General features: G+C 42.6%; 1 protein-coding gene across 1 annotated transcript in view; it reads left to right on the top strand.

The window, feature by feature from the left end:
* The window catches only part of ADAMTS2 (ADAM metallopeptidase with thrombospondin type 1 motif, 2), a gene marked incomplete at its 5' end in the record, with an annotated part of 171,800 nt that overhangs the window by 50,021 nt on the left and 95,585 nt on the right, over positions 1–26,194 (top strand). The window contains one exon of the mRNA XM_010023078.1: positions 15,466–15,625. Coding sequence (XP_010021380.1) covers positions 15,466–15,625 — 160 coding nt within the window. The remainder of the gene's footprint in view (positions 1–15,465; positions 15,626–26,194) is intronic.

Genomic DNA, 26,194 nt, shown 5'->3' with positions numbered 1-26,194 from the left:
TTAGTAGTTCAGAAGTGCTGTGGTACGGCAGGAGCCTGCAGCACTGCAGGCAAGGGGGACCGGTCCCTCCTCGGTGACAGGAGACTCAGGGCGGCTCAGGGTGATGCTGCCTGCCCCAGCCTCTCATCGGGCCTCCTCTGCCTGCTGCCAAAAGTCACAGCCTTGATCCAAAGCACAGCTGTGTGCCGTTTTTCAACAGCCAGGAAGGAGAACTGCAGACTGTGTGAAAAATGATAAAATCTGGAAAACTTTTTAAAGCGACCTTTATAGCTTTGTGAAATTCCTGCTTCCCCAGAGTTCAGATGAATCCCATGAAAGTCTAATTGTGCTAAGCTCCAAATTGTGCTGCAGCGACCGGCCCTGGGTTGGTGGCCCTGCTGGTGTAAGCAGCTCGAAGAGAGGGTTGTTCGTTGACCAACTCTTTCAGCAGAGTAGCAAAGGCACAGAGCATGTAGTGACTTATCCCTTAAGGCTTCTGCTTTGTAAACTGAGAACTGCGGTATGGATGGAAGTGACTCTGATGCTGAGAGCCACTTGGAGCGTGAGTTTCTCCTGGTAGGAGAGCAAAGAGCATCTTGTGGTTCATGCTCTAGCCTTGGCCTTCAGGACATCTGGTTTCCCGTCTCTGCCACAGAGTTCCTGCAGGTCCCTGAGCAAGTCATCCAGTTTTTCTGCATCCTGTTTCCCCAGCGAGGGACGCGGGATTGCTTTCCTCTGTCACGGTGCTGTGAGGCTCCGTAGGGTTGGCAGTTACCATAGAGATGAGGTACCTAAATAGAATCTGAAACCTGTTGAAGGAGAGCTATGAAACCTGATGGTGTTACCAAAAGAACAGCACGGCTTTGGCTGTTTCGCGTGAGGCATCTACAACAGGTTGTAAAACTGTCACAGTAGGTGTAAGTGCTGTGAAACCAGGGTCAGCTGGAACATAGACTTGTAAAAACAAAAAGCTACCAGTACAAACTCAACCTATAAATATGAACTAATATCACTAGTTAAAACAAATAAACTGAAAGAGGTTTTCCTCTTTAGGATCCTCTGGGCATTTTCATTTAATAAAGTCTTTTGGTCTGGCAGGAGTCCAAGACGAAGAAGTCCAGACCTGCTTCTGTTCTTTCTGGGGCACCCTGGAGCTTCTGTGGCTCCTCACTGTTTGTATTAAAGGTCTTTAATTTGCTATAAGATGTTAGCTGGAGATTGAAAGCTGTGGAGTTGCCCTGTGATTTGTTTTAGACAGAGGGAGGCAGGGGAAATCTTGTTTTAATCTAATTGTTACTCTCTTTGTCTTTACTGTGAAATGGTGACTTTCAGGTATTCCTTATTGCACCATTAATTGTTTCCCTCTTTCTCATTCATGTTAAACCAAACATTTAATGTCTTCAGTCTCCCTGCTAAAGTGAGCGTGGTTTTGAGGTCCTGGTCATACGTATTAAACTGCTTCGGAAGCATTTCATTTTGGTTGTATTTGTAACCTGAATCCAGGGTTTTCAGTGCAGCTTTGCCACTGATTTGTGTAACAAAATAATAATGCCATCTGTCTTGTCTTTTTTTATCCCATATTTAAACATCCTTTTATTTATTTATTTATTTATTTTGGTGCTGGCTGACTTTGACTGTACAGTGAGAGGAAACCTTCACTGAACTGGTTGCAATAGTCATCCATCCCTCACCTCAGTTGGAAACAGCTAATTTAGGACTTTGTAAGGTGTGTAGGTTGGTTAAATGCTTCTGCTGAAGCATTTTAGTTTTTTGTCAGCGTTAGCTTCCATCTGACAGTTTCCTGTGTGCTGATTCCCTGATCTTCCTGAATTGTGCCATCTCTAACCTGAATTGTGTAGTTAGCAGCAAATTTAAAGTGGCCAAGTGAGGACTTTGTTGACCTCTTTTGTAAGTTTTCAGAGATGTTGGAAGTTCATCGTGAAGCTCATTGGCTCAGTGGTCACATGGCAATGTCCTACCCCAGTGTGTTCATCTGTCTCATCTGGGATGAACATGAGTTGGTTGGAACCTCTATTTTCCAGATGAGGGATGTTTCACTGTCAGGCCTTACATGCCACTGTGTCACCGATGGCTATCCTCACCAGCATTCCCTACGTTTTGCCCTGTGCTGGGTATTTGTTCCCCCTCTAGAGACATCATTGCAATACCTGCCTTTGGTTTGGGTGGTGGAGCTCATACAGATTATCTGATAATTTCTTTTAAAACTAACATTTTTTTTCCATTCATATGGGGAGATAACTGGTTTTCTTACTACAGTATTTCCTCTGATCCAAATTCCTGGCTTGTAGTTCTGGTAACTATATTTGAACAGTTGACTTTAAGAAGTTTGTAAGCGTTGTTGCTGGCTCAAGTGCTACAAATATTTTTGGTGGGGTTTTTTTCTCTCTGCCTAGTGGTATAAATTTATAATGTCTGTTTAATTATAAAGCAATCTCTTGAGATTTACAGGCCACTTTAAATAAGAAAGCCTCGTTGTTTTACAGAAGACATGTAAAGTATGGAAACCGCCTCCTGAAGAACTTCCTTAATATCTTTTGTGGTAATAGTATTGTCCAAATAAACACATGCTACTTGTAAACTTACCAGAATGTGTGGTGGCACTAACCCAGCTCTGCTGGTGTGAATATACTAGCCCACTGACATATGGTATGTAATTTGATTTCTAGTAGTTCTGAAGGATTTACAGGCTGATTTGTGTTTCTTTCTTCGCATTTCTTTCCCATGCTCTCTTATTTTCAGGGAGTGCATCCTTTGTACAGGCTCCATTTGACCCAGTGTATGTTGTGTTCAACTTATATCTAGTTCCTGCAAAAAGGTTGGAGCTTCATTTCTATTTTTGTGAGGAAACAGGGACTTTTATTTTAACTTTTGCCCAAGAGTAGAGGTGCTTTTTGTTTACCAAAATAAAATGTTATTAACAGTCTACCTTCTACTTCAACATTTGCTAACTTTTCCTGTTTTTACAGTTATTATCTAACTGTGGTTGCATTCTTTAGAATGCATGTGGTATTTTAAGTTCTTTTGTGCTGTTTGGAGTTTGGAGTTATGGTAACTGGAGCCATAGTCAGAGGAAAAGGCAGAGGGAACATTCTTGTTCTTCAATTCAGACAATATTAAATTGTTTTATTGGTAGTTGCAGCCTTGGAGGGAGCAGAGGGGAAAAATATCAGGAAAAGCACAAACAGAAAAAAACACATAAAAAACTGGAGGTGATCAAGATTCAAGGAGGTGAAGAGATTCAGAGCAGCCCTGCGGAGAAGGACTTGGGGGTGGTGATTGATGAGAAACTCGACATGAGCAGGCAGTGTGCGCTTGCAGCCCAGAAACCAACCATATCCTGGGCTGTATCAAAAGAAGCATGACCAGCAGGTCAAAGGAGGTGATCCTGCCCCTCTACTCTGCTCTTGTGAGATCTCACTTGGAGTATTGTGTCCAGTTCTGGTGTCCTCAACATAAAAAGGACATGGAGCTGGTGGAGCAAGTCCAGAGGAGGCCACGAGGATGATAAGAGGACTGGAGCACCTCCCGTATGAAGACAGGCTGAGAAAGTTGGGGCTGTTCAGCCTGGAAAAGAGAAGCTGCATGGAGACCTCATAGCAGCTTCCAGTATCTGAAGGGGGCCTCTTCATTAGGGATTGTAGTGGTAGGACAAGGGCTAATGGGTTTAAATTTAAACAGGGGAACTTTAGGTTAGATCTAAGGAAGAAGTTCTTCACAGTGAGGGTGGTGAGGCACTGGAATAGATTGCCCAAGGAAGTTGTGAATGCTCCAACCCTGGAGGTGTTCAAGGCCAGGTTGGACAGAGCCTTGGGTGACATAGTTTAGTGTGTGGTGTCCCTGCTCATGGCAGGGGGGTTGGAACTAGATGATCTTAAGGTCCTTTCCAACCCGAACTATTGTATGATTCTAAGATAAGGGAAAGACAGTCACATGAGCCATAGTGTGTTGGACCAGATGCCCATGTAAGTCCTCATCCTGTCTTCAGAGCTGGCCAGTAGTGAGTGTCTGGTGTCATAACATTAGTAGACTCCTGTTTTCTTAGTAGATCTTTTCCTATGGCAGGAGGTTCCAAAACTTAAACGTGTGTTGTATGAAGCTGTACTCCCATTGTTTTTTGGGCTTATTGGTCTTTGTACCTGAGTGCGCTTTGGGAGCTCTTCATTTGCGCTCAGTCCTTTGTTTCTGAGGCAGTTTTGAGGAAACCATGACACACTCAGTAGCTGAATGGTTTAATTTCTTAGTTTTGTCAGGATGAAGTCCTGTAACCTCTTCATTGTAGATTTTATGCTATGAACTCCTCTTCTGATTTTTCAGTTTGAGGCAGATCCTTCAGTTCAACCTGAGATGGGAAGAGCTCTTATATAGGGGCCTCCTCCAGGTTCTCTGAGGTGGCCATGGTTTGAAGAACCTCATTTAATTTTGCTGTTACAGTACTGCCTCTGAGTTCTCCTTCAAACCTGGATAATCTGTTGGCCTTACAGGTACCCTGATGAGTTTTCAGCTTATGATGTATTTCAGAAAGGTTGTATAATTAGTTTTTAAGCTTTCTGAAAGTTATTCCTCAGACTCTCTTTTGTGATGCCTTATTGTGATTTTATCTTTAATCTGCCAGTTTATGGCCCTTTCAATTCTCCTTTGGTAGGATGCCTGTATGCTTCCAACAACCTGCCAAACTTGCCTTGCTGTTCAGCAATGCTGATTTTCATTTGCTCTGTCTGAACTTGTTTGGTGGATGCTTGCTCTGGGACTCCAATCCACTGTCTTTAATTCTACCTGTAATGAGGTTCTTTTTAAGATGCCCATTTCATTCTTCTTTAACAGGTTTCTCTATTCTTACGCAGTCATCCTTTCTAGAAGTGAACACTGCAGCAGAAGTATTACAGGGTTTGTTGTTCCTGCCCTGGCATCAAACACAAGCATGATGTGGTCAGTGTTACTGAGTATTCTTCAACAGCAACAGTTCAACTGCACTGCTCAGGCAGTTGAGGACTGCATCCCCTTTGTGGGGCTGGGTCTCAAGAGCTTTGTGAAGCAATCACTAATGATGCCTAAAAATCCATCCTTAGCACCGCTCTCCAAGTAATATTTGCCCAATCTCCCCAGAGGCTGTAGACTCCTTCCATTATTATGTGCTTTCTGTCCTTGTAGGTCTTCTGTTCTCCCTCTGTGTGTCTCAGCTGCTGTTGATGTCCTGATCAAGCAGTTAACAGTATCACCCTATACCGATCTTTTCCTATATACACCTAGAAATTTCATCTAGAGGGATTCTGGAATCTTCTTTGGCATGGTTAAATGGTTAATCTGAGTTGATTCTAGGCTCTCTTTTCCACTGGCAGGCTGGTTTGTTCCTGTGTGCTTTCTATCCTGCTGTTAAATGTCCCCAGACTGTCTTTCACTGAGTGTCTGATATGTTCTTATCAGTATACATCAAACTTGGCCTTCTGTACTCTCCTCTCCTTTTATTTGAAGTTCTCTTTAAAGCCTTTCCAGTGCTCAATACGTTGATGATGTGGCAGAAACTGGTCTGTACTGTGCTGACTTTATCCACTCCATAGTTTTCCGCAATAGCAGACTCTTGTTTCCATATCCACTGAATCCACAGCTCATTTGCTCAACACTCTCTCTTTGACTTGTCCTTTCATCAGACTGCGAACACTAAAACCACGTCATAATGAAACTCCTGGTTTCAGCTTGCACCTTGACATCCAGAACCTCTGTCCTCATGCCCACAGTGGCCACGAGCACCAGCTCCTCCCCAGTGCTTCCTAACAGACCTCTAGACCTTGAGGTCTAGAAGATCAGCACATTTGCTTTAGCAGTCACATTGCCACGTGGAAGCACATACATTGCCCTTAAGGAATGGTGTTCATTTATGTGAGAGTGCATTTTGTTTCACCTGTAGCAGCGAGGAGGTTGCTTCAGGTGTCTCTGGGTGGTCTGTCTGGCTTCTGGTTTTGTGGCTGGCCTGTGCAGTTAGCAAGAAGGAGCCTCCAGCTTCTTTCCAACTACAGCCAAGCTCCCACTGCCCTGAAACTCCCCTTTGCCTTGCTGGCTGGGTCAGGGCGAAGCAGAGCCCTGCGACAGGCTGGGCTCCCCTTGCTCAAGCAAGGAGCTCACAGAAGAGGCCCAGTTTATGTTTGATTTTGCTTTTCCAAGGACATGGATCACCAGCTACAGCTCAGTTCCCTGATCTGGGTTTGGGCTCAGCTGATGTTCTTTATCTCTTCCTCTGCAGAAGTCTGCTAAAATGAATTTGTTATTGTGCAATGCCTAAACTTTTTTCCTTGAACTGTATGTACTAGTGCAATGTAATGATTAAGGGATGTTAACTGAAGGATTTTTTAAGCTGCACAAGACTGCCTGTAACACTGTAGGCTAAAATTTCTATCAGAGTTTATTTTTTTGTTTGTTTCCTGCTATGTCCAAGCTTTTCTCATCAGCAATTCTTATTATCTCTGTGCTTTCAAATCTTGGAGAGTTATCATATGCCTCCCTTCCTCTTTGTCATATAGACAAATAGTGCACATTAATTCTTTGATTTAATCCTTCTTAATAAGCCTGTTCCTCCAGGGATTAATTATTTTAGTTTCTGTACTGAATCTTGCACTTTGTTGACATCTTGTACTGGGAGCCTGGATCAGAGTGCGGTATAAAATGGAAAGTTCATCTCTCATTAGTTTTTCATGCTCTCATTTGGATAACTGCTTTTCAGGTTCATTCCTCCAACTCAGGGTAAGAGAAGGAAGGTTAAAGTAAGCCTGACTATAGGATGTGAAAAGGAAAACAAGCCCGAGCTGTAGCAAGTTTGGTACTTTTGTTTCCCCTCACCCTCATAGGCATGCAGTTGAAGTAAAACTTGCATTTAGCAGAGAAGGACCCTATCTGATTTCCACACCATGCATAAAAGCATCAGTCACTCCTGTACATGTGGCTGGGTATGGGTTTGGAGTTGTTGCATGGAACAGTGTGAAATGGGTGTGAGATGCTCTCTCCCAGGTGGGAATCTTTATCTGCTGGGGGTCTTGCTCTCACTGGACATCAGAAGCTGAAGACTAGGGGGACCTGGTTCTGCCAAGGTGCACATCTTTCTAGTACGGTGATTTTAGGGTGAGCATCCAGAGCCTGCTCACTGTGTGACTGCATGAACACTGGGACTGCTGTGTGAGAAGGGGTGGTAAAGCACAGAGGAGGAGGAGAAGGAGGAGGAAAAGAAAGAGGAGGAAGAGAAAAAGGAGGAAATAGCTCAGGCCAGAGCTGGCTTCTGCTGTCCTGCAGCCTGTGTTCTGCAGCTCATGCACCCCTGTGGAATATGAAATGTTGCAGCAGTGACATCTTCCAAAGGGAAGATTCAGGATTTGTATAACATAATTTTAAATGATTTTAAATGCTAAGTTTCAACTCAGATTACTTTAATATATAAAACTTTTTCTAATACAGTAAAACTTCTTCTCCAGTTTGTGGTTTGGATCCTTTTATGTTGTTTACCATAGCAAAGACCTAGACTCTGTTTGCTACCCATTAATGGATCTGATCCAGCTCTGCTGAATTCAGGATGAAGACTGGTTTTGGGAATCATTGCAGCAATGCTTTGGTGAGAGTCTTATATAGAAGGTCAGACTAAACTCCTTTAATATTTATGATTCCATTTATGAATCCTGACCTTGAGATTTATGAATGTGACACCCGTTGACTTCAGTGGGTGGTGGTTTGTGCCTTAAGCAAATATATTTTTGAATAGAAACTTGTGTAGCAACTCTCCCATTTTGTGAGTTTGAGCTGAAGAGCTTTCCAGTCAGACTGGCTTTGTTTTCTTGCAGAATGTCAGTTCAATTTTATTGCTGAGGGTAGGACTCAACTATGCATTTTGTCAAAGGGACCTCAGAAATGCTTTACTTCAAATGGTTCCTTGTGTTAAAATTGGGAAAGTTAATGGTTTTGGATGTTGCTGTTAGCAAATTCAAGGACTTGATATTCATGCTTTTCCTCCCTGAAAGATTAAAATTGAGAAACTCTGTTGCAGGGAACAGCAATTACTATTCCCTGCTTGCAACAACAGCAATCAAGTTTACAATCCCCTGAGTCTGCAAGATCTGCCGCATTTATCATTTTCATTCTTAACAGCTATTTAATAACTCATCTCTTTCCCACTTGGAATTACACATACCTGTGGACATCAAGCCTAGAGACTTTCCAAAATGTTCTTGCTTAAGCATTATTTTACCTAAAAGAACTGCTTGTCTCTGTTTAAAGAGCTATAGCATTGTGATAGCTGCTGTAGCTGAACTCTGGAAGAGTTTGGAAGGTTCTTGCTGCTGGTGGTGGTGGAGGCATCTGAAAGGTGGAAGTCAAGCTGGCAAATGTGTGATGTGTATCACACTCTTGAGTTTGCCTGCTCCAAAGTCTCCATTATGCTTTTTGCAGGCTGTACTCTGTATTTGCTGCAGAGACTCATTTTGCAGAAATCCATGTTTTTGTGTATTACCTAAACCTTTTGAAAATGAGATTTACCTCTTGTGATCTACCTGGATTCAGAGGCGAGTGACTGCTGGGATGGAGCAGGTTGTAGGGGACAGAGGCAGGAGATTGGTCATGTTCCTGGTGTCCTGCATGGCTGCTGGCCCCTAGCAGGCACTAAGTGGCAGAGGTGAGACTCTGGGGATTTCCTTTTGAAGGCAGAGAAGTTGGAAGCAATATTTTTAGCATTGCCCACTGGTAAAAGCCCAGGCACTGTGGCCAGGACGCTTGTCTTGAAATCTGCTGGCATTGCTTTGTGAAAGCACTTTAATTGTGTCTGTCTTCTCGATGGTTCAGTGAGAACGAGACACAGTCTGTCTGACTATTGTGTCTTTGAAAACCACAGAAAACCCTTTTGAGTTTCTGAAATGAGTTATACCCTACAAGATTTGGGTCCAGATTCTCATCTGCTATAAACTAAGGCAGTTCTTTTAGCTTCAGGTTATACTGGCTGCAGATTTGTCCCGCTGCTATTATTAATCACACCTGCAATTGTGTAGTGACTAAGCTGGGCTCCAGGGACAAAACTTTATTTTTGGTAGCTGAGGAAGCGTATAGATGCATGAATGGATGGCTGGCTGGCTGGATACCCATCCTCCCTTGAGCTACAAGGACTGCACAGAAGCAGCCTATCATGAAAGCACTTACTGTACTAACAGCTCTCAGATGGTGCTTTTCGTTAGTGGATCTCAAAGGGCATTAAAAATGTGACCTTATCTCCATTCTGCAGAGGATAAATAGGGGGAGTAAGTAACACACATCTTTCGTAGGGTTACCCAGCAGGCTCTGCCCCTCTGTCAGTCTGTCTATATGATTCCTGCCTGTATACATAATTATTTCCCTCCATAACTTTCTGAGGCTATGTGAAAATAAAGCACCTTAATTGCAAACTGACTTGAAGAAAAGCGGAAAAATACTCCTTTAGACTAATGGTAATACAAATATATATGATCAGTTAAAAACTTCCTTCTTCTCCCCTTCCCCATCCAACCTGAGACTGAATAAATCAGTGTAGCTCTAGGGCAGCAGCATGCAGCACAGTAAATGGCAGCATGTTCCAAACATTTGCTACAATTCCTTCAGTACCTCCATTCACTGTAAAGAAAGATGAGTTTGCAGCACTGCACAATTCTTCCTCTGCAACGCTTCAGTAGTTCGAGGCATGTTCTCAAAGAATCAAATGCAAATCTGACATAAGAAGCTTTCTTTTTGCATTGTTACCTATATGAATGAAGCTGAATGGAAATAAAACGCGTCTGTTCCTGAACTAATGTATTGTGTGATTGGGAATGAATTGCAGAACTGGAAATGCTGAGAGATCCCATGTGGGCAGGGATGAATTTGGAAGGTCTGTGTTATGTCCTTAGTTCTGCTACACACTTTCAGCCATCAGAGCTCCTGGTGCATCAGGCCCATTCTAATGTAATTGAACTAATAGTATTTCCGTACTTGACTTCAGCGTTGGGAGGACACATCTGTTGTTGTTTGGGAAAAGCATGTTCCTGTGGTTCTAGGACCTAGGGAAGGATCATAAATAAAAATAACGTGGAATTTGCTTTCAACTTCTCTGCTGTACTAGTGCCAGTTTTGGTCAAACATAATAGTGGTTGTGTATTTAGGGTAGAGACACAGTGATATAAAAATAGAATAAGACCTTGTCCAACAAGCTGTCCTGCAAATACAAATATTTTCTCTTTCAAGCCATCTAAAGAGTATTTGTTGGCATCTATACGGTGAAATGCAAATGTCCTCTTTCTGCTACTCTGTGAACTGATTGTTGGGAGGATCCCGTATTGCAAATTCCCCTTTGGAAGGCTTAGTTGACAGTGCAGGCTCCTAACCCAGGCACTGAGGTTAAGTATCAGATAGTTTGAACCTCCCTTTGGTCTCAAGAAAATCACCTGAAATTCAGAACTGTGTTTAGGATTTGCGTATACACAGGTACGTCCTGTGGCTGGTTACCTTTTTCAGAATCAAATACTCAGAAAAACAGAGCTCTCTCTACAGAAATGCAGTTTCTGAGAGTTTCTGAAACACTGTGGATTTGTAGGTTACTAATTTAATTAAGCAGACACGTGGATTATTTTTTTTTTTTATTAATTTCAGGTTTGTTCACATTTAATTTTAGCTTCCTGTCTGTATCGTTTGCTTGGAGCTTGGGAAGTAGATCTGCCTTTATATGGCAATGAGAAACTTTGTAAAGCTGTACTAATGAGGAAGAAAATGAACATTAATTAAACTTGTGGTTACAGGATGGGCTGAGGCTCTGGAGTCCTGAAGCAGCAGCTAGATAGGTTACTTCATTACAGCCTAGAACAGGGAGCTGTGATATGAATGGGAATGAGGAGACAATTAAGTTGCTCACCAACTGCAGAGCCAGTGAGACATTTAATTAGCCACAGGAGCTAATGCTCTAAAACCAGGAGCTTTCTGTAGATCTAAATATGCCAGGCAGGTTTTCTGTCAAATTAGACTTTTAAAGAATGTCTTTAGAAATGCAGGAAGGGTTGAGGATGTTGAGAAGGCTGGAGAAGAGACCTGGTCTTCAGCTGAGCTCTGCGGTGTGGTGGATGAGCTGGAGAGGAGGTCTTCATCCTGGTGGATGGGACTAGTGGAATTACCTTGGGCAGAAAGCCCATGTGGCCACTGCCATTGCCAGTAACTATAGATCCTGTGGTCCACAAACACCTTGGAAGTAGGTCTTCAGGAGCCCTGTTACCACCCAGACAGATCAGTGGAGTTCTAAACCTCAGCCCTGTGTATTGCAATGGACTCATTTGTGGCTTATCAATGTAATTCTTGCCTTAACTAGACAAGACACTCATTCCCTGCCTTCCTTGTAAATTTTTTCCAGTGTTGCTTTCACTTCTAAATAACAGCCTTGCTAACCTTAGCAGTGGTTTTGATTCTCTGAACTGCAGTTTCCTTTTGATTAAGTGTCTTCTGCTTGAGTCTTTAATGCATATTAATGAGTGCTAAGCAGTGCTTGACTTGAGTAATTTGCAGCTGGGATCTAAAAACCCTTGGAAGCAACGCCTGGGGATGTCCCACTTTGGGAAATAGCGGGATATTACAGGCTCTTTGCTACAGTTTGGTGCATTCCAAAGGCAAACACTTTTTCAATTAATTTATGTTTTTATTAGTCACAGGACACAGTCGCTGCTGCCATCATTATTTAGCAATATTCCCATATTCATATTAGTTTCAAGTTAAAAGCCCCAGAAGAGGAGGGGAAGAGGTAACAGCTCAGCATTTTTTCCAGGACTGGAAGTCTTTTCCACAGAGATGCTCCATCCCACACCCAGTTCTGCATTACACAGCCCATGTGTGGCTGCACGGTGTAGTGCAGGGGGAGCACCGCTAATCCCCAGCTCCTGCAAGTACAGCAGTCCCAGATGGGTGACGAGCAGTATAGGACAGAAAAATGCTGTTGCTGGATGTTGTTTTAAGCTCTTAGTTTATGAAAGCAACTACTGTTCTGTTCAGAACTTGGGGAAACTGGTAATGGAAAGGCTTAATTCTGCTTTTGCATCCCCTCAAGTGAATGGCCAAACAATGGCCCAAGAGCTTTCTGAAGTCATAGAGTCACAGGCTGGTTTGTGTTGGAAGGGACCTTAAAGCTCATCTGATGCCAACCATCTGCCACGGGCAGGGACACCTTCCACTAGAGCAGGTTGCTCCAAGCCCCTGTGTCCAACCTGGCCTTGAACACTTCCATAATTTCTTTGGGTGACCTGTACTAATTTGTCACCACCCTCATAGCGAGCTTCATGGTGGCTTTTTGAGGCTGTTCTGAGTGGAATCAGGACAAATGCATTAGACAATTCGTCTTGAGCTTTTTGTGTTCCAAGCTCTTGGCAAAAAGATAACAAATCAGTCTTTGTGATTATCCTGCAAGATTGTTGTTATGCTGGTTCAGAGGTGGAGAAATGGAAGTAGAGAGGTTAAATGTTTTGCCCAAAGCAGCAAGGAAATGTGTGGTGGAGACACTGAGGAGCCCCACATATTTCTTAATGAATCATTTATAACTGTGGGTATATTATTAGGCAGATGGCTTGAACTGTGGATTGCTGGAGGAACTCTGTCTTGCCATGTAAATAATTCTCTTCTTAAAGTCTTAAACAGCCATTTTTTCTTTTTTTATTTCATAAGAATATTGTTGACTACATCAAAGACTATGTAGGATATATGATATAAAAAATATATATAATTATGTTACAATTGAAACACAAATGAACTCTTTCTTAATAATTCTGACCTCAAATAATTGACATGCTTCTCAGGACTAAGGAAAAAGTGAAATTCCAGTGTAATCCAAGATTAGAATGAGAAAAATACTCAGCCATGTCTGAAGTTTAAATTTTTTCCTTTCTCCTGTCCAATGGAATTAGGGAGGATACTGCCATGGGATGTGCAGCATGGTGTCATGTCTATCCCAGAAGCAGAGTGTGAAATAGGAGCACCTGATGGATGGTCTGCTGTTTAGCAGTATTGGGTGCCACATGAATCCCCCTGCATGCAAAAGGGCCAGCACCAGGCACAATGTCTGCAGGGAACGTCGGTGTTTGACCACTGGTTTTATGTCTTGGGAGCCAGCATTCAAACATCTCTCTTGTTTAGTCTTACAGCCTGTCCCAGGCTGTCACCTTCATGTTCTCAGGGGGGAGTCTTCACTCTGACCCAGATGTTTGCTTTTTCTAAAAGGCCACCGTGCCCTGGAAGCTAAAGTTCACCTATAAAAGTTACTCTTCTGTCTAATTGGTTTAAGTGCTCATGGTAGAAATTGCCTATCTGTTAATCTTCTCAGGAGATCTAAATTCCTCCAAACTTCCATCAGTGCTCCCTGCTGCATACAGAGCACAGCAGCATTTTCCCCAGTGTTTCAGACATCCTGAAGCATGCTCTGCATTTTAAACTAAGGTCTGTCATTAGCTGCTTACTTAATACTAGATTTAGAAATGCAGGAATTCATCTGAGCATTTGCACAATCATGCAGCTCACTTGCAACAAGAAAAATCCCTTTTTTTACCTGGGGACAGCCAAGCTCTCTGTGTATTGCTCCTGGGTCTGTGCATGGTGTGTGGATTGCACTCTGTGCAGCTGAGCATGAAAATGCTCGTTCCTTCTTGTGTGTTTCTCATTAAAAGGCTTTACAATTTCTGGATGTAATATTTAAGATCCAGAAGACATGTGTGTGCATACAATTAAAATATACATTAATAGGAGAATAACATAAATTCTGATTTTTTCATGTATTCCTCTTTACAGTAAAAGATCAGGTGCTGTCTCTCTAGGTTCAGGACTTATTTTCCTGCTTGTCTTCGCTTCTTTGAGCTGCTGAGCCTCTCACCTTTGTTGTGTCTGATGTGGAATCTAAATTAGATAAGAAGAAACAGGACAGGATTTCAAATTCAGTTTCCTTTATACAGGCAGAATGGCATCAGTTTAAATTGCTTCAATATAATTTTGCTTCTTTAATCCTTCCCTTTCAATCTGTTTTTGTGTACATTATATATATGAAATCTGGGACTGGAAATCTTGCCTAATGTAAGTTAAGACATGACAAATGAACCTGACATTTTTCCAAGAAGGCAACCAAAGAACATACTGTATTTATAGCAGTAGGAATATAGTTTGCTGCTTGAGGAAGAAAAAATATGTGTTGTGTGAGAACTTTAGTGCTAGGATATGATAAGAGTGTTTAAATGGTGCTTGTTTCAAGTGAAGATACTGGGTTCGAAGGAGTCAAACTGGTTCTCCTGGAAGCTTGAGGTAGGGCTTCACCCAGCAGAGGATTTAGGCTCTCAGAAGCTCAGGTAGCAAGGTGGCATGTGACAGTGTCAAGATAGTCTCCTCTGCCCAGTTTGGAAGTCCAGTGATTCCAGGATCATCAGTGGGCAGAGTGAGAAAGAACATCATGAAGGGGCTTCTGAAGGTTGGTTCTGGGGCTTCTCTCAGTAATAATCTATTTCTCTCAGGTGAGTAGTAAGACTTTCTGTTTACAAGCAAAGAGTTCATTAGTTTAAGTTCTCAAACACAGATGTGCAAACAGATGCAGAAAAAGTGATTCAAGCCAAGCATCTCTGCAAGCCAGCTACTGGCTGCGGTGGCCTTCTGCAGTGGGGCAGGATTGCAAGAGGAGGCTAATACAGAGTGCCCAAGGTGTTTCACCTGCGTGAAGATGCTGAAAAGACATTTTTCTTTTAAAGTTTTCAGTCTTTATGAGGGCTTGCCCTGAACACAGTGAGAATTGCTGGGGTGATGTTCCTTTGGGGTGCTTTGTAGAAGTGCAGATTTCCCTTTTTTTTCGTGTCCGGGTACCTGGTGCAGTCTGAATAAATCTTTATTTCTTAGCAATGCACTACTGACACCTTTTCTGAACCAGTTGTGGCTAATCCTTCAAAGAGTATTTTGTCAAGCTGAACCCTTTGTGTCAAGGGGGAAATAGTCACAAAGCTTAGTTGCCTGCATGTAAGATGTGGTATTTTTCTGTCTTGCTTCTGAACAGAAGGGCTGACTCTACAGTTTTTGTTGTTGAACTGCGCATCAGGACCAGCTTATGGTGCTGAACTGATCTTTTATTTAGCAGAGAGAGTAAACACTGGATCAGCTTGGGTCTGATAGATAGCTAAGGTCATAGTAACTCTCACTGTAGTTTTTTACTAATAGGGAGTGTATTTCCTAAGGCAGATCCTTAGACCTACAGTTCACTCCTGTGGTTCGAGGAGAAGTCTTCTTGGTTCAGGGTTGTACGTTTTGTCCTTTCTTGTCAAGTTGGGGAAATGATGCTTGGTTTTGCTCTAATAAAGAATTCACCTGGTTTCCTCTCTGCATCCTAATTGCTCTCTAGAGAGCACTAAAGTGTGCTTAAGCATATTGCAACTGTTTACTCACAATGTCTGCTGTATGTGCAGTAATGCAAAATGGTCGATCTCTGCCCTGTCGCTGCAGGCTGGAATGATCCGCACAGACAAGGACGAGTTCTTCATTGAACCTCTGGAGAAGGGAGCCCAGGAGGAGGAGGAGGGAGGAGGCCGGACACACGTGGTCTATCGCAGAGCAGCTGCCAAGAAGCAGCTTCCTATTGAGAATGGGGATACCCTGTATGAAGGTAAGGCAGAGATGTTAATGCCACCTGATGTACAAAGTGTACATGAAGGCATGTGACCAATGTGATCTGCTGTCTCTGGCTTTTTTATCCTTGAAAATGGAAATGTGTTCTTCCCACTGTGGATGAAAAGGTAAGGAAGGAGTTGAACACTTTACCTGTGCTAAGCAAGCACTGCAAGCAGCCAAAACCATCTCCAGGATGGTGGAAGTGTCTGATGTCCCACTGAGTCCCCAGGTCAGAGCAGAACAAGGGGATGGTGGATGAGGTGCCTGTGCCTCCTCAGGACCAGTCGCAAAGGCTGTGTCGGGAGGCTGCAGCAAGGACACCAAGGTTGATGTGGTACATGGGCTTCTCATTGACAGTGACTGGATTTAATCCTAACAGGGAAATAATGGTATCTTCAGATATGGACGCAAACTTTCTTGCTTTATTCATGTGTTTCTAAGTGTGGAATTTAGCATTCTTGGCTTTTTGGCTACAATCAAGTGTAGTGTAGCGTAGTACTAAGTATGTGATAGACAGTGATGGAGTAACTGGAGCTAAACATAAACACCTGTTCTATGTAGTATTTTCTATTCCTGTGGTAACTGCTTGGATGTTGCACCTTTTTTTCTGAATAAACAAGGGATGCAAATCTGCTAAGTGGATGTTTTGACAGCCGGTGTTAACACTGAGATTAACTGGGTCATTTGAGTGGAAACAGCAATATAGCTCCATTTTTGTTCCAACTGTGTCTCCCAAACTGCACAGTTATTTGCCACTCATACCCTAGTATTATCTTCTTTCAGTATAATACATTTTCAAGTATAATACTGTGTGTTAGATTGTCCTTTGAAGAAATCTTCCCAGTGATCCCCATCCCTCTACTATGCTGCCTCAAGCATTTTCAAAAGACAATGAGTATGGTGTCTGTTGTAAAAATTCTACTCTTATATACAGTAGTCCCCAGAAACCACTTGAAGGAACAGAGTCAAAGGGATGAGGCACTGAAACGCAGGCCAAGTGAACCACATGAATTTCTCAGTGTGTAAGTTGGAATGGGGAGAGAGAAGGCTGCAAGCAACAGCATTCAACTGTTTTTCCCCACTTTGGCCATCAAAACGACCCATGAGTTTTGTGGCTGACGCAGTGCTCTGTTGGTCTCTCCTGGTTGCCTTCTACTCATTGTGGAGCAGAGCAGGGGGATGCAGGAGTCTGAGTGCCACGATTGCAGGTTCATAGGATGGAAGCTGCTCTGTTAGTAGATGTTTATAAAATTACTGCAGTGTTGGAAAATACCAGCCAGTCACCATGTTTCCTCTTAAACAAAAGAGACTTGATTTTATTCACACCTTATGGCAGTATTTTTGTTTTGGAATGGTAAATATTCCTCAGGAGTAGGAGTCTGGTACACAGCAAAAGCATAAACTGTGCACCAGCTCCAGTTATTGGCATGTGGTACCTGCTGGAGGAAGGCTCTGACAGCAGTAGCTGAAAACACCTCTCTGAAGTGCAGCACCGTGCTGCGTGGCTTCTTGTGGAGCTGCTCATGGGCTGCCCACCGTGACTGGCAGCAAAGCTACACACAGTGTGTGATGCCACCAGGCTTCTGCGTCTGTCACCTCGCTGGAGGGCTGAACTTTGCAGGCTCTGGTACAAAGGCACAAGGTAATAATAGTGAACAGCCAGCACTGTGGGATTAAAGAGCAAAAGCCAGGCTGAACTCGTGCAGGTGAGGCTGAGACATAGCACTGTCCATGCCTGCAGCAGCAGGTGCTGGTGGTAGGGAGGAATAGTTGTGATTTTTCATATTTCAGATTTAAAAATAAGGAAGAAATGCTGAGAGGAGCAACATTTCCCTCCATCCACCCGCTTTTGATTTGTAAAATTGATTAAATATTAGTTTTTATTTTGGAAGAAACCCCACTATACTATGCAGGCTTTCCCCCCCACCATGAAATTCTCTTTGCATTTAACCAAAAAAGTGAACATGCACTTCAAAACTGGTCTGTTCTCCTCTACTTTTTATTAAACCTGGCTTCCCACCTCTGCTCTGCTCTAGGCGACAGGCATGGAAAGGACATGCTTTCAAAAACTGTAGGTTTTATTTCCCAGTTTGTCTTTTTCAGGAATGCATCTAGTTTTGGTTAACAAACGTCAAAATATTTAGTGACTGGGTGTTAAGCACATTGTGCTGCTGTTTCCATAGTGCTCTACATTAATCAATGGGCTTATTTGGGAAATACTTAGTAGGGCCCTTTCAGCATACTGTATCCATTTAAAAAAATGAGGTTAACCAAGAGCACTCCCCCTCTTCCACCATCCCTGGAGACATCTGCATTGTTGCCAAGTCCCATAAATTTACATGTGATGAATTGTAACACTTGCTCTATTTTTAAAGGTCCAGCCTCCAGGAATCTTATGAATATGTGATGATGATTTTTTTTCCTAGGTGAGCTTCTGTCTCCTTTAACTGTTGATAACAACTTTGCAGTTTCTGACTGTGTAAATATTTTGAAGTAGTAAGTAACACAAAGTATATAGTGTTCCATAATTTTTAAGACAGCATCTTTCGAAGTCCCATGATATGTTAATTTAATCCTATGATTTGGGAGGGGATTGTGAGTCATGATTTTTGAATGTTTGGGTTTGGATAGATAGATACAAATTCCATATAACTATTCCTATCTCTGGCTCTCTTTTCATGAGAAACAGGACAAGCTGTTCTCTGCCCAGTGAAGCAGGAGGTGAAGGAATTGAAAGGTCCATGAACTTGGAGTTGGCTGGGTCAGTCGTTTCAAGGACTTGTGACTTGAGCTCAGCAGTGGTCACAAAGGACCTTGCACAGCACAAGTGCTTTGGAATTTATTCCCATTATCAGCTGGTCTGTCAGGATTTTGCCGTTAAGGAAATCTCTCCAGATTCTCCCATGCAGAAGTGGGGCTGGGTCTGTGGAGCAGAAGATCCCAGCTGGGTGCAGGAGTTAGACCTCCTTGTTCTAACTGTAATTATTCTCATAAGGAATCTATATGGGGACAGTCTCCTAAATGCAGTTCTTCTGGATGGTGGTTTGTTGGAGATCTCGGTACCCTGAGACAATGTGCATGCCCCCATGTCTGCTCAGGCAGAGAGTTGCAGGAGAGAGGTCCCTGCAGCTGATGGGCTGTTGGTCTTCCCCAAGAGACAACTAGGACTAATGGAAGCTCCACTGACGGGTTGTGAGGGTAGATTCATGTATAAAGAAAAAGAATTTGCATTTTCTCAACTGTGGAAGTAAATTCTGGGTTGTGCTAACAAACAAACAGGTACAGTGAGGTGGACCTGACAGCAGGGGTTTTCTAGCATTTCCATATGCTACAACCTGCTCTAGTGGAAAGTGTCTCTGCCCCTGGCAGGGGGTTGTAACTAGATGAGCTTTAGGGTCCTTTCCAACCCAAACCATTCTATGATTCTATTATGTATCATTTATATTATAGTAAGGGAAATTGAGATTTTATGCCATCTGTTTAAAAAATATGAACAAACAAAACCCCCAACCTCCTAAGCCCCGGAGAGCTCAAGGTATGCATCTTCTTTTATGAAGGCTCTGCTGACGTGCTGGGTTTTAAGAAGTGGAATGTGCTGGGAGAGGATGGACGTGAGTCAGGTCTGATTTCAGACCCTGCCAGGTTTGCTTCTGCGTTTACGTAAACGCTGTCAGATATTGGGAAAAGTAAGCACTTGTTTTGGCAGCCTGAATCATTGTGTTTTGACTGGTGTGGGATTATCTGGTGTTTGCGAGAATCACAGGGTAAAGGGTGTAATATTTCTACTTGTTTTTCCCCTCTCAAACAGTACTATTTGTTAATATACTAGAAAAATGTAAGCATCATATTTTAGGCAACTAATAATCTGCAGCAGAGTAGTACTGTGAAAGTCTGTGTGAGCTCACTGCAAATCAGGCTTAATTGTGTTGGAAAGAGAAATATTTTCATGTAGTGGTTAATGTATTGCAGGTATGGTGGGAATAAACCCTATTTTATCTGGCAACTGCTTTTACTACTTGCACACATATTGTAATTTATCTGCCTCTAGATAAAAATAAGCAGCATGTTGAAAATATTTGAATATTTCCAGTTGAATTCCTTCTTACAAAGATGAGAAATGTTGCTTGACAGCAGTAAAACTTCCTACATGATAGAACTAGAATTAAACAGGCAAGCTAGAGGAGGTTGTTTTTTCTTGAAACTGCTGGGTTTTTGCTTAAATGTTCTTTAGACGTTAAGTGAAGAGATAGCAAGTATTTAATTAATGGATATGATGAGGTCTGGAAAACCAGCTTGGATTTTGCCTCTAAAGACAATTTGATTATCAGGCTTGTAAGCTTTAATATCACATTTCCCCAGCTCAATTACCGTGTCTGTTATGTTGATCAACTGAAAGGAAATGATTATGCTAAAACTTCCTTAAGGTTTGCCTTCTCTCTCAAAATCATTGTCTAAATACGCTGCTCAGTTTTATTGTATTGCTTGAGTGATGAGAAACAGAAACTCAGCTTTAGTTGACAGTTTTATTTACTGAGCAGATGAAAGATGACCTTAGCCCAGAACAGTTTATTACTGAGGAAGACAGCAAGGTAACTCCAAATGTGCTTAAACCAGGCAGACCATTGTTTTTTTAACTGCTAATTAAATCCCTTGGAATGGCCAAACCCAATCTGACACAAGTCCCATCATGAATGTGCTCTGGGCTGGTGGGATGGACAGACTCACAGGCTCCCAGCGTCTGCTGAAGACTCATGACCCCTTCCCACAGCAATACCTGGCTTTGCTTTTGGTCAGACTTTCAGAGGGTGGTGGCTTGATGCTGGAAGATGTGATCATTTTTGTGTGACGCCGTGATGTACTTCTTGGGGCAAACCCCATCATCTTTATGTTGTGTTTTGGTTTTGTTTGTTAGTTTTAGTCTTACTACTGTCTCCTTTCTTTATGTGGAGGGTGGGTAATGTCCACCCAGCCGTAAATGTTACCAGTCTGGTAAAAGGACAGAAAGAAGTTGCTGTTTCTACTCCATAGAGGCAACCATCTCCCTTCTGACCCAAATCCTCATCCGAACAGAGCTGCTCCTTAGTCCTGTTACTGACACCTCCTGCCCTTCCATGATGCAGAAGGACGAAAGCCTCCTCCTCACACTGATGGGATGTTTGGGAGTCCTGAGGAGCCGGGGGGTCAATTCAGCAGGAGAGAAATCCATGTCAATTGAAGCTGAAACAACCAAACACAGAAGCTGTTGGAAAAGATGAAAATACAATAAAGTTGTAACAACTCAGTTGCCAGAGTTTTGCAGGTTTTAGAGATGATATTTCAAGGGAAGACTCCTCCATCATAGTCCATCAAGCTGTCAATGCCATTGATTTACTAATGTATTTAAATTACTTTTTAGAAACCAACATGCATCTGGTATATTTTTCGGAACTGCCTGGAATGACACTCAGGTTGGCTGAGGGCTGGCTGGTTGCCATTCTAATTTACAGAAACTTTCCTGGTTACCTTTGCCGGGGAACAGTTCCTTCAGGAAACTGAAGTTTCTCCCAAATTCAATCAATATTTCCTCTCAGCATGTACTCCTGCTGATTAATTACTGTTCCCTTCTTTTGCAGTCAGTAAGGCACTGATGACAATATTTTTTGTCTCTTTCCTACATCATCTGTGTATGATAGATACATCTGTCTTTCCTGGCTTGGGTGTTCTCTGAATTTCACATTGCCGATTCATAGGGCTTTTCTGGGAAGAGAAGGATTGAGATTTCAGTTGTGAATTAACTTTGGAATAAGAAGCCAGGTTATGCACTCATGACTAAACAAGTCTCCAGGGGGTGGCATTAGGCCATGGGATGTCACCCTGCCCAACCAGAGGCGCAGCAGATGAAGCAGTTCTTTGCTAGCGCAGGCAAATAAGACCCTTGAAGCAATTTTAATATGAAACTTTAAGATAAATATAAAGGCTTCGATTTTATAATAGTGCAATAAATCATTTGGGATGATTAGGTGAAGGCTAATGAACAATGCTCTTAGATGTGCTTGGTGTAAAATACAAAGGAATAGTCTCTTTTTTCCGGAGTGGATGGAATTTTCTACCATAGAACTCTCCAGCAGGTGGCCTTAGCTGGGCCATGGGATGATCTCAGGTAAAAGGTCAACCCTTCCAGTGCTTCTGGAAGGGGGACAGTTTTCTTTTGCCTGTAAATAAAATTATTATGAGATTAAGTGAAATTTTTTTTTAAATACTAGTAGTTTTGGTGTGGTTTTTTTTTTGGAGGGAAAGTGCTCGTGTAAGTGAAGACACACGATGATGCACATGTGTTATCAGGACCACAGTAAAGCTGTGTGAGCTACTTTTACAGTGGGCTTTTTTGCATTTTGGAAAGTATATTCCATCTTCAAAGGATTTTCGCTTTTAAGTAAACATTTCCTTTTCCAGATGCTAAAAATCACTTTCAGAATGATTGAACATTCATTAAATACTTTCTCATTATCATTTCTTCATGATATCAAATCTGTAGCCACTGCAGCCCTGTTTTGTTTCAGCAGTAACATAAATCTTCTTGTAGTAAGTAAGAATTGGTGGGGTGACGTGGAGTCATTCCTGTAATGAACTTTCACTGAACATAATAACAGTGTGTCGAGAAGCTCAGTTTCTGTATTTAACCCCTTGTTTCTCATTACGTAGTTTGTGACCAATGTAGACTTCAAGGAAACACTTCAGTGCATGCTTAACTTTGCGCAGGTTCTTAAGTCAAATTGATTTCAGTGGGACTCAGCTATGTACCTTAGGCTAAATGCTTTGTATTCCGAATGGAGGAACTGGGTTTCTGGTATGGTTATGAGGCAAGTTACTGGAGCAAGTTACTTTCATTCAGCTATGTGTGAATTAGAGATAAACAATTATTAGTGCTTATTTAAATATCACTGATTTGCTTGTCTCATTAGCGAATGTAAAAATAGAATTAATTTAATTCTTAATTGTTGAGTTCATTTCAGCTTCTCCACTAAACTCAAACACTATGATGAGGCTCTCATAAGTGAGTGTTGTGAACAGTTTCCAGCTGGAGTTGAGTATTACCAAACACTGCTAAATACAACAAAACAATAATAAATCTGGTGTTGGTCTATAAAGCAGCAGTTTCCAGTTCTTGTGCAAATAGTCCTGCAGAATAATTGTGAACAGCTCTGATGAAAGCATGCGGGAAGTGCCCATTTTCTCTTTCACATTCTTCTATCAATTAATTCAGCACTAGGGGTGTGTGAAACTAAGCTTGATGAATCACTTGTTTGTTTCTGTTTGCATTTAGTTAACACTTGTTTGTTTATAGATACATTTAGAGAGACAACAGGTTTCACTGAGGTTCATTTTAATTCTTCCATATAATATCCACTGATCTCACAATCCTTAATGAACTTAGTCTCTCCGTCTCCTGGGAGGAAAGAGAGAACAAAATATTTGCCTTTTGGACAAGAGCAACATAAAGCTTGTTTTTACTGAAAGCTGATCCTGTTTCTCACTGGTAATAGCCCAGTATCAGAGCAGAGTTCATCAGAGCACAGGTCGTGAGTCCAGCCTTGCCTTCAGAGCCCATGCAAGTGTTTGCATGCGGGAGTGTGCGCAGCCACCCACAGGCATGTGAGGAGTTTCTGCTGATGGAAATGTATGTGCACACCCACATGGTTTCTGCAATTCCACATTTACTGGTGAGTTTTTCCACAAAGTGTCATCCGATTGGGGTTTGTTTATTTACAAGCTGTGTTCATGTTGTCCAACCTGCTGAGAAAGACAGGATGGCGATGAGCCAGCGGGTTCTGATGTCTCTGCCAGGCACAAGGAGAAAGTTGTTCACAGAAAGACCTTAATATTCTGTCCTGAAAAACTGAAAGTGTTCTGCAACCCTTATGTCCATTTAGGAAATGGATTCTGAAAGTGAGAATTCAGAAATATGGGTAGCATGGAGTGTTTGCTGGTTTGTACCATGGGATTCAGGCTCCGTGTTTAATAACAATACGCAAAATAGCATCTGGTATGCGTCACCGAAAGAAGCTCTAGTAGAAAATGCCGATGAAGGTTTTCTGTTTAAAATGTTTTCTGAATAAAAGCATCATCAATTTTGTCTGCTGTCCATGATAATGATGATACAGTGGTTTGATCAGGCTGAAAGCTCCAGGCGTCATCAAATGAAAGCAATGGGCAAGCCCAGTGTTGCAGGGGAGATGGATATCCTTCAAACATGTAAATTTCTGCCATTTCTTGCAACAGAAGAGCCACATGTGAGGCCTTGTGAAGTGGTCCAGGGCTTAAAAATGTATTCCAGCTGGTTCTGACTGTTCTCAGCTGCATGAAATCTGCTCCTTGGTGGCTGGCCAGTGAAGCAATGCTGTTTGCTGCTGGTATATCAGTGCTTACAGAAGGGGCACTGGAAGGGTCACTGCATTTATAGCAGTGCAAGACCCAGCTGGAGAATGGGAAACAAATGGCTTGGTCTTTCTCTTCACTAATTTAATTCCTGGTGGCTACTGTACACCAAGCGTGTCCCTACAAGCAAAAGCTGTGTTGCTTGTGAGCTCAGTGCTGGTCAAAGGGAGAGTATTTAGTGCCTCAGAGCTGGTGCTACATAGACAGTCAAGCTAATGCCTGAGCTAAAGGGCTGGGGTTTTAATCTGACTGTGTATATGTAGGCAATGCATGATATAATGCATCTAATCACTGCTTTATGCACTGTTCCCTTCAAAGGTGGTCATTCCCACTGCCCTAAACCCATCTCACAGTATAGCCACAGCTGTTTCTCCTGCCTTCATCCCCATTGCAGTCATGGGTCACACATGGCTCTGTGAGGTATGGCAGGGTTGGGGTACTTCAGCAGGCCATACAACTCCTGCCCACCACCACTACTACCTGCTGGGTGAGCTGGCCAGAGGAAGGGGTACAGAGCACATGACTTTTGTAGATGAGGTGAGAGGGGGATGCAGCAGCTTGGGCCTGATTTTTTTCCCCCAGGATAAGCAGAGAATCACACGCTGCTTTGATGCTTACATTTTAGCAAAGCATGTGTTATGCTCTGTGGGAGGCTGGGAGTACACCTGTAGTAACCCAGTGGTTGGTATGAATTAGGTGCCTGGTCCACAGAGCCTTGGTTTATAGCTATAGCCTGTGCTGGGTAATAACTTTCTGTAGCTGTTTTGTAACTTTTACTTATTTATTTGTGTTCTCTGTGCTTTGAATTCCCTAAGCAATGCTTGGGGGTGCCTGGACTTCTTAGGTAAAAATACCTTTCACTTGAGAAGCAGCAGTGTTAACTTTCATTTCAGCTAGTGCAAGTCTCCTTTCCCCTGTGCTTTCCTGCAATTATAAGGCAAGAGGTTCTTAGCCCAGGAAATAAACAATAAGATTTCTGATTTCAGTTGCTTTGAATCTGTACTTTGGTACAGTGGTAAATTAATTTCCTCTTGAAAAATCATGTTCTTCTATAGAGCAGAAACACTGTTTTGAAACAGTGGGAAAAGCAGTAGCAGAAGCTGTGTTACTGCAAACTAGGATTGCAAACTCTAGTTTTTCTAAATGATCATGTTAGAAATCACTTATAATTATTTTTCAAAATATTTTGTCCCAGTATTTGCGTGACAAAGTTTCATGTGTATGTTTGCTGCTAATAGTTTGAATTTCATAGAATCACAGACTGGTTTGGGTTGGAAGGGACCTTAATGCTGCCCCTAGAGGCCTTTGCCAAAAGCCCCTCTCCAGCCTTCTTGAGGGCCCCTTTATGCACTGGAAGCTGCTCTAACTTCTCCCCAGAGCCTTCTCCAAGCTGAACAACCCCATCTCTCTCAGCCTGTCTTTATAGGAGAGAACATCCATCCCCATACAAAGGGTGAGGTCTCTCACAGACCAAGATGTTCCTTTTATGATGTCCCGTTGCACGACTTTTGGAACCAGAGTGCTTGCTAATGGGTTAAATACTGTGTACTTTCTTTTCCAGCAGATTCTTTGATGAAAAGCCTGGTATGCATCTTTGCTCTGCCTTTTATCTGGGAGTTTTTGTGCAGTTGCTTACTTGTTCCAGCTCTCTGTGTGCTCGGACCATCTGGCACGGCTCGCCTGCCCGTCAATGTGTAGTGCTTTCAAGGGGAAAAATTATTAATCACAGTCTGGATGGCGAGGGGGTTAGGGACTGGTTTTACTTCAGCTCCAGAGCTGACAGCTCTGCAGGTAGGCAGCTTTTCAGCAGCAGTTTCTCAGCAGCCCGTTGCAGTATTGCCTGATGGGTGCGCGAGGAAAAGCGGCCACAAATCCCTAAGGACCAGGCGTCAGGGAGGAGCCGGGAGCAGCCGTCCTGGGTGGCTCAGCCTCTGCAGTCCCTCGGTGCTGTCATGCTGCAGGAGCCTGGTGGTGCTGAGGAGAGCTTTCTTTAGCACTGCTGAGCTTCAGACAGTTGTCCTTGGAACATTATTCATTTCCCTGGGCTTTGCTCCATTTTGCAGGCTTTGGCCATTACAGACTGGCAATTTGAAGAGACATGGTTTATTTTTGTTTGCTGGTAACACTAATATTTGAAAACATTGCTTCA

This window comes from Nestor notabilis, unplaced genomic scaffold (assembly GCF_000696875.1).
Source record: "Nestor notabilis isolate BGI_N333 unplaced genomic scaffold, ASM69687v1 scaffold2811, whole genome shotgun sequence".
NCBI lineage: Eukaryota > Metazoa > Chordata > Aves > Psittaciformes > Psittacidae > Nestor > Nestor notabilis.
This window is presented reverse-complemented; position numbering and strand designations above follow the sequence as displayed.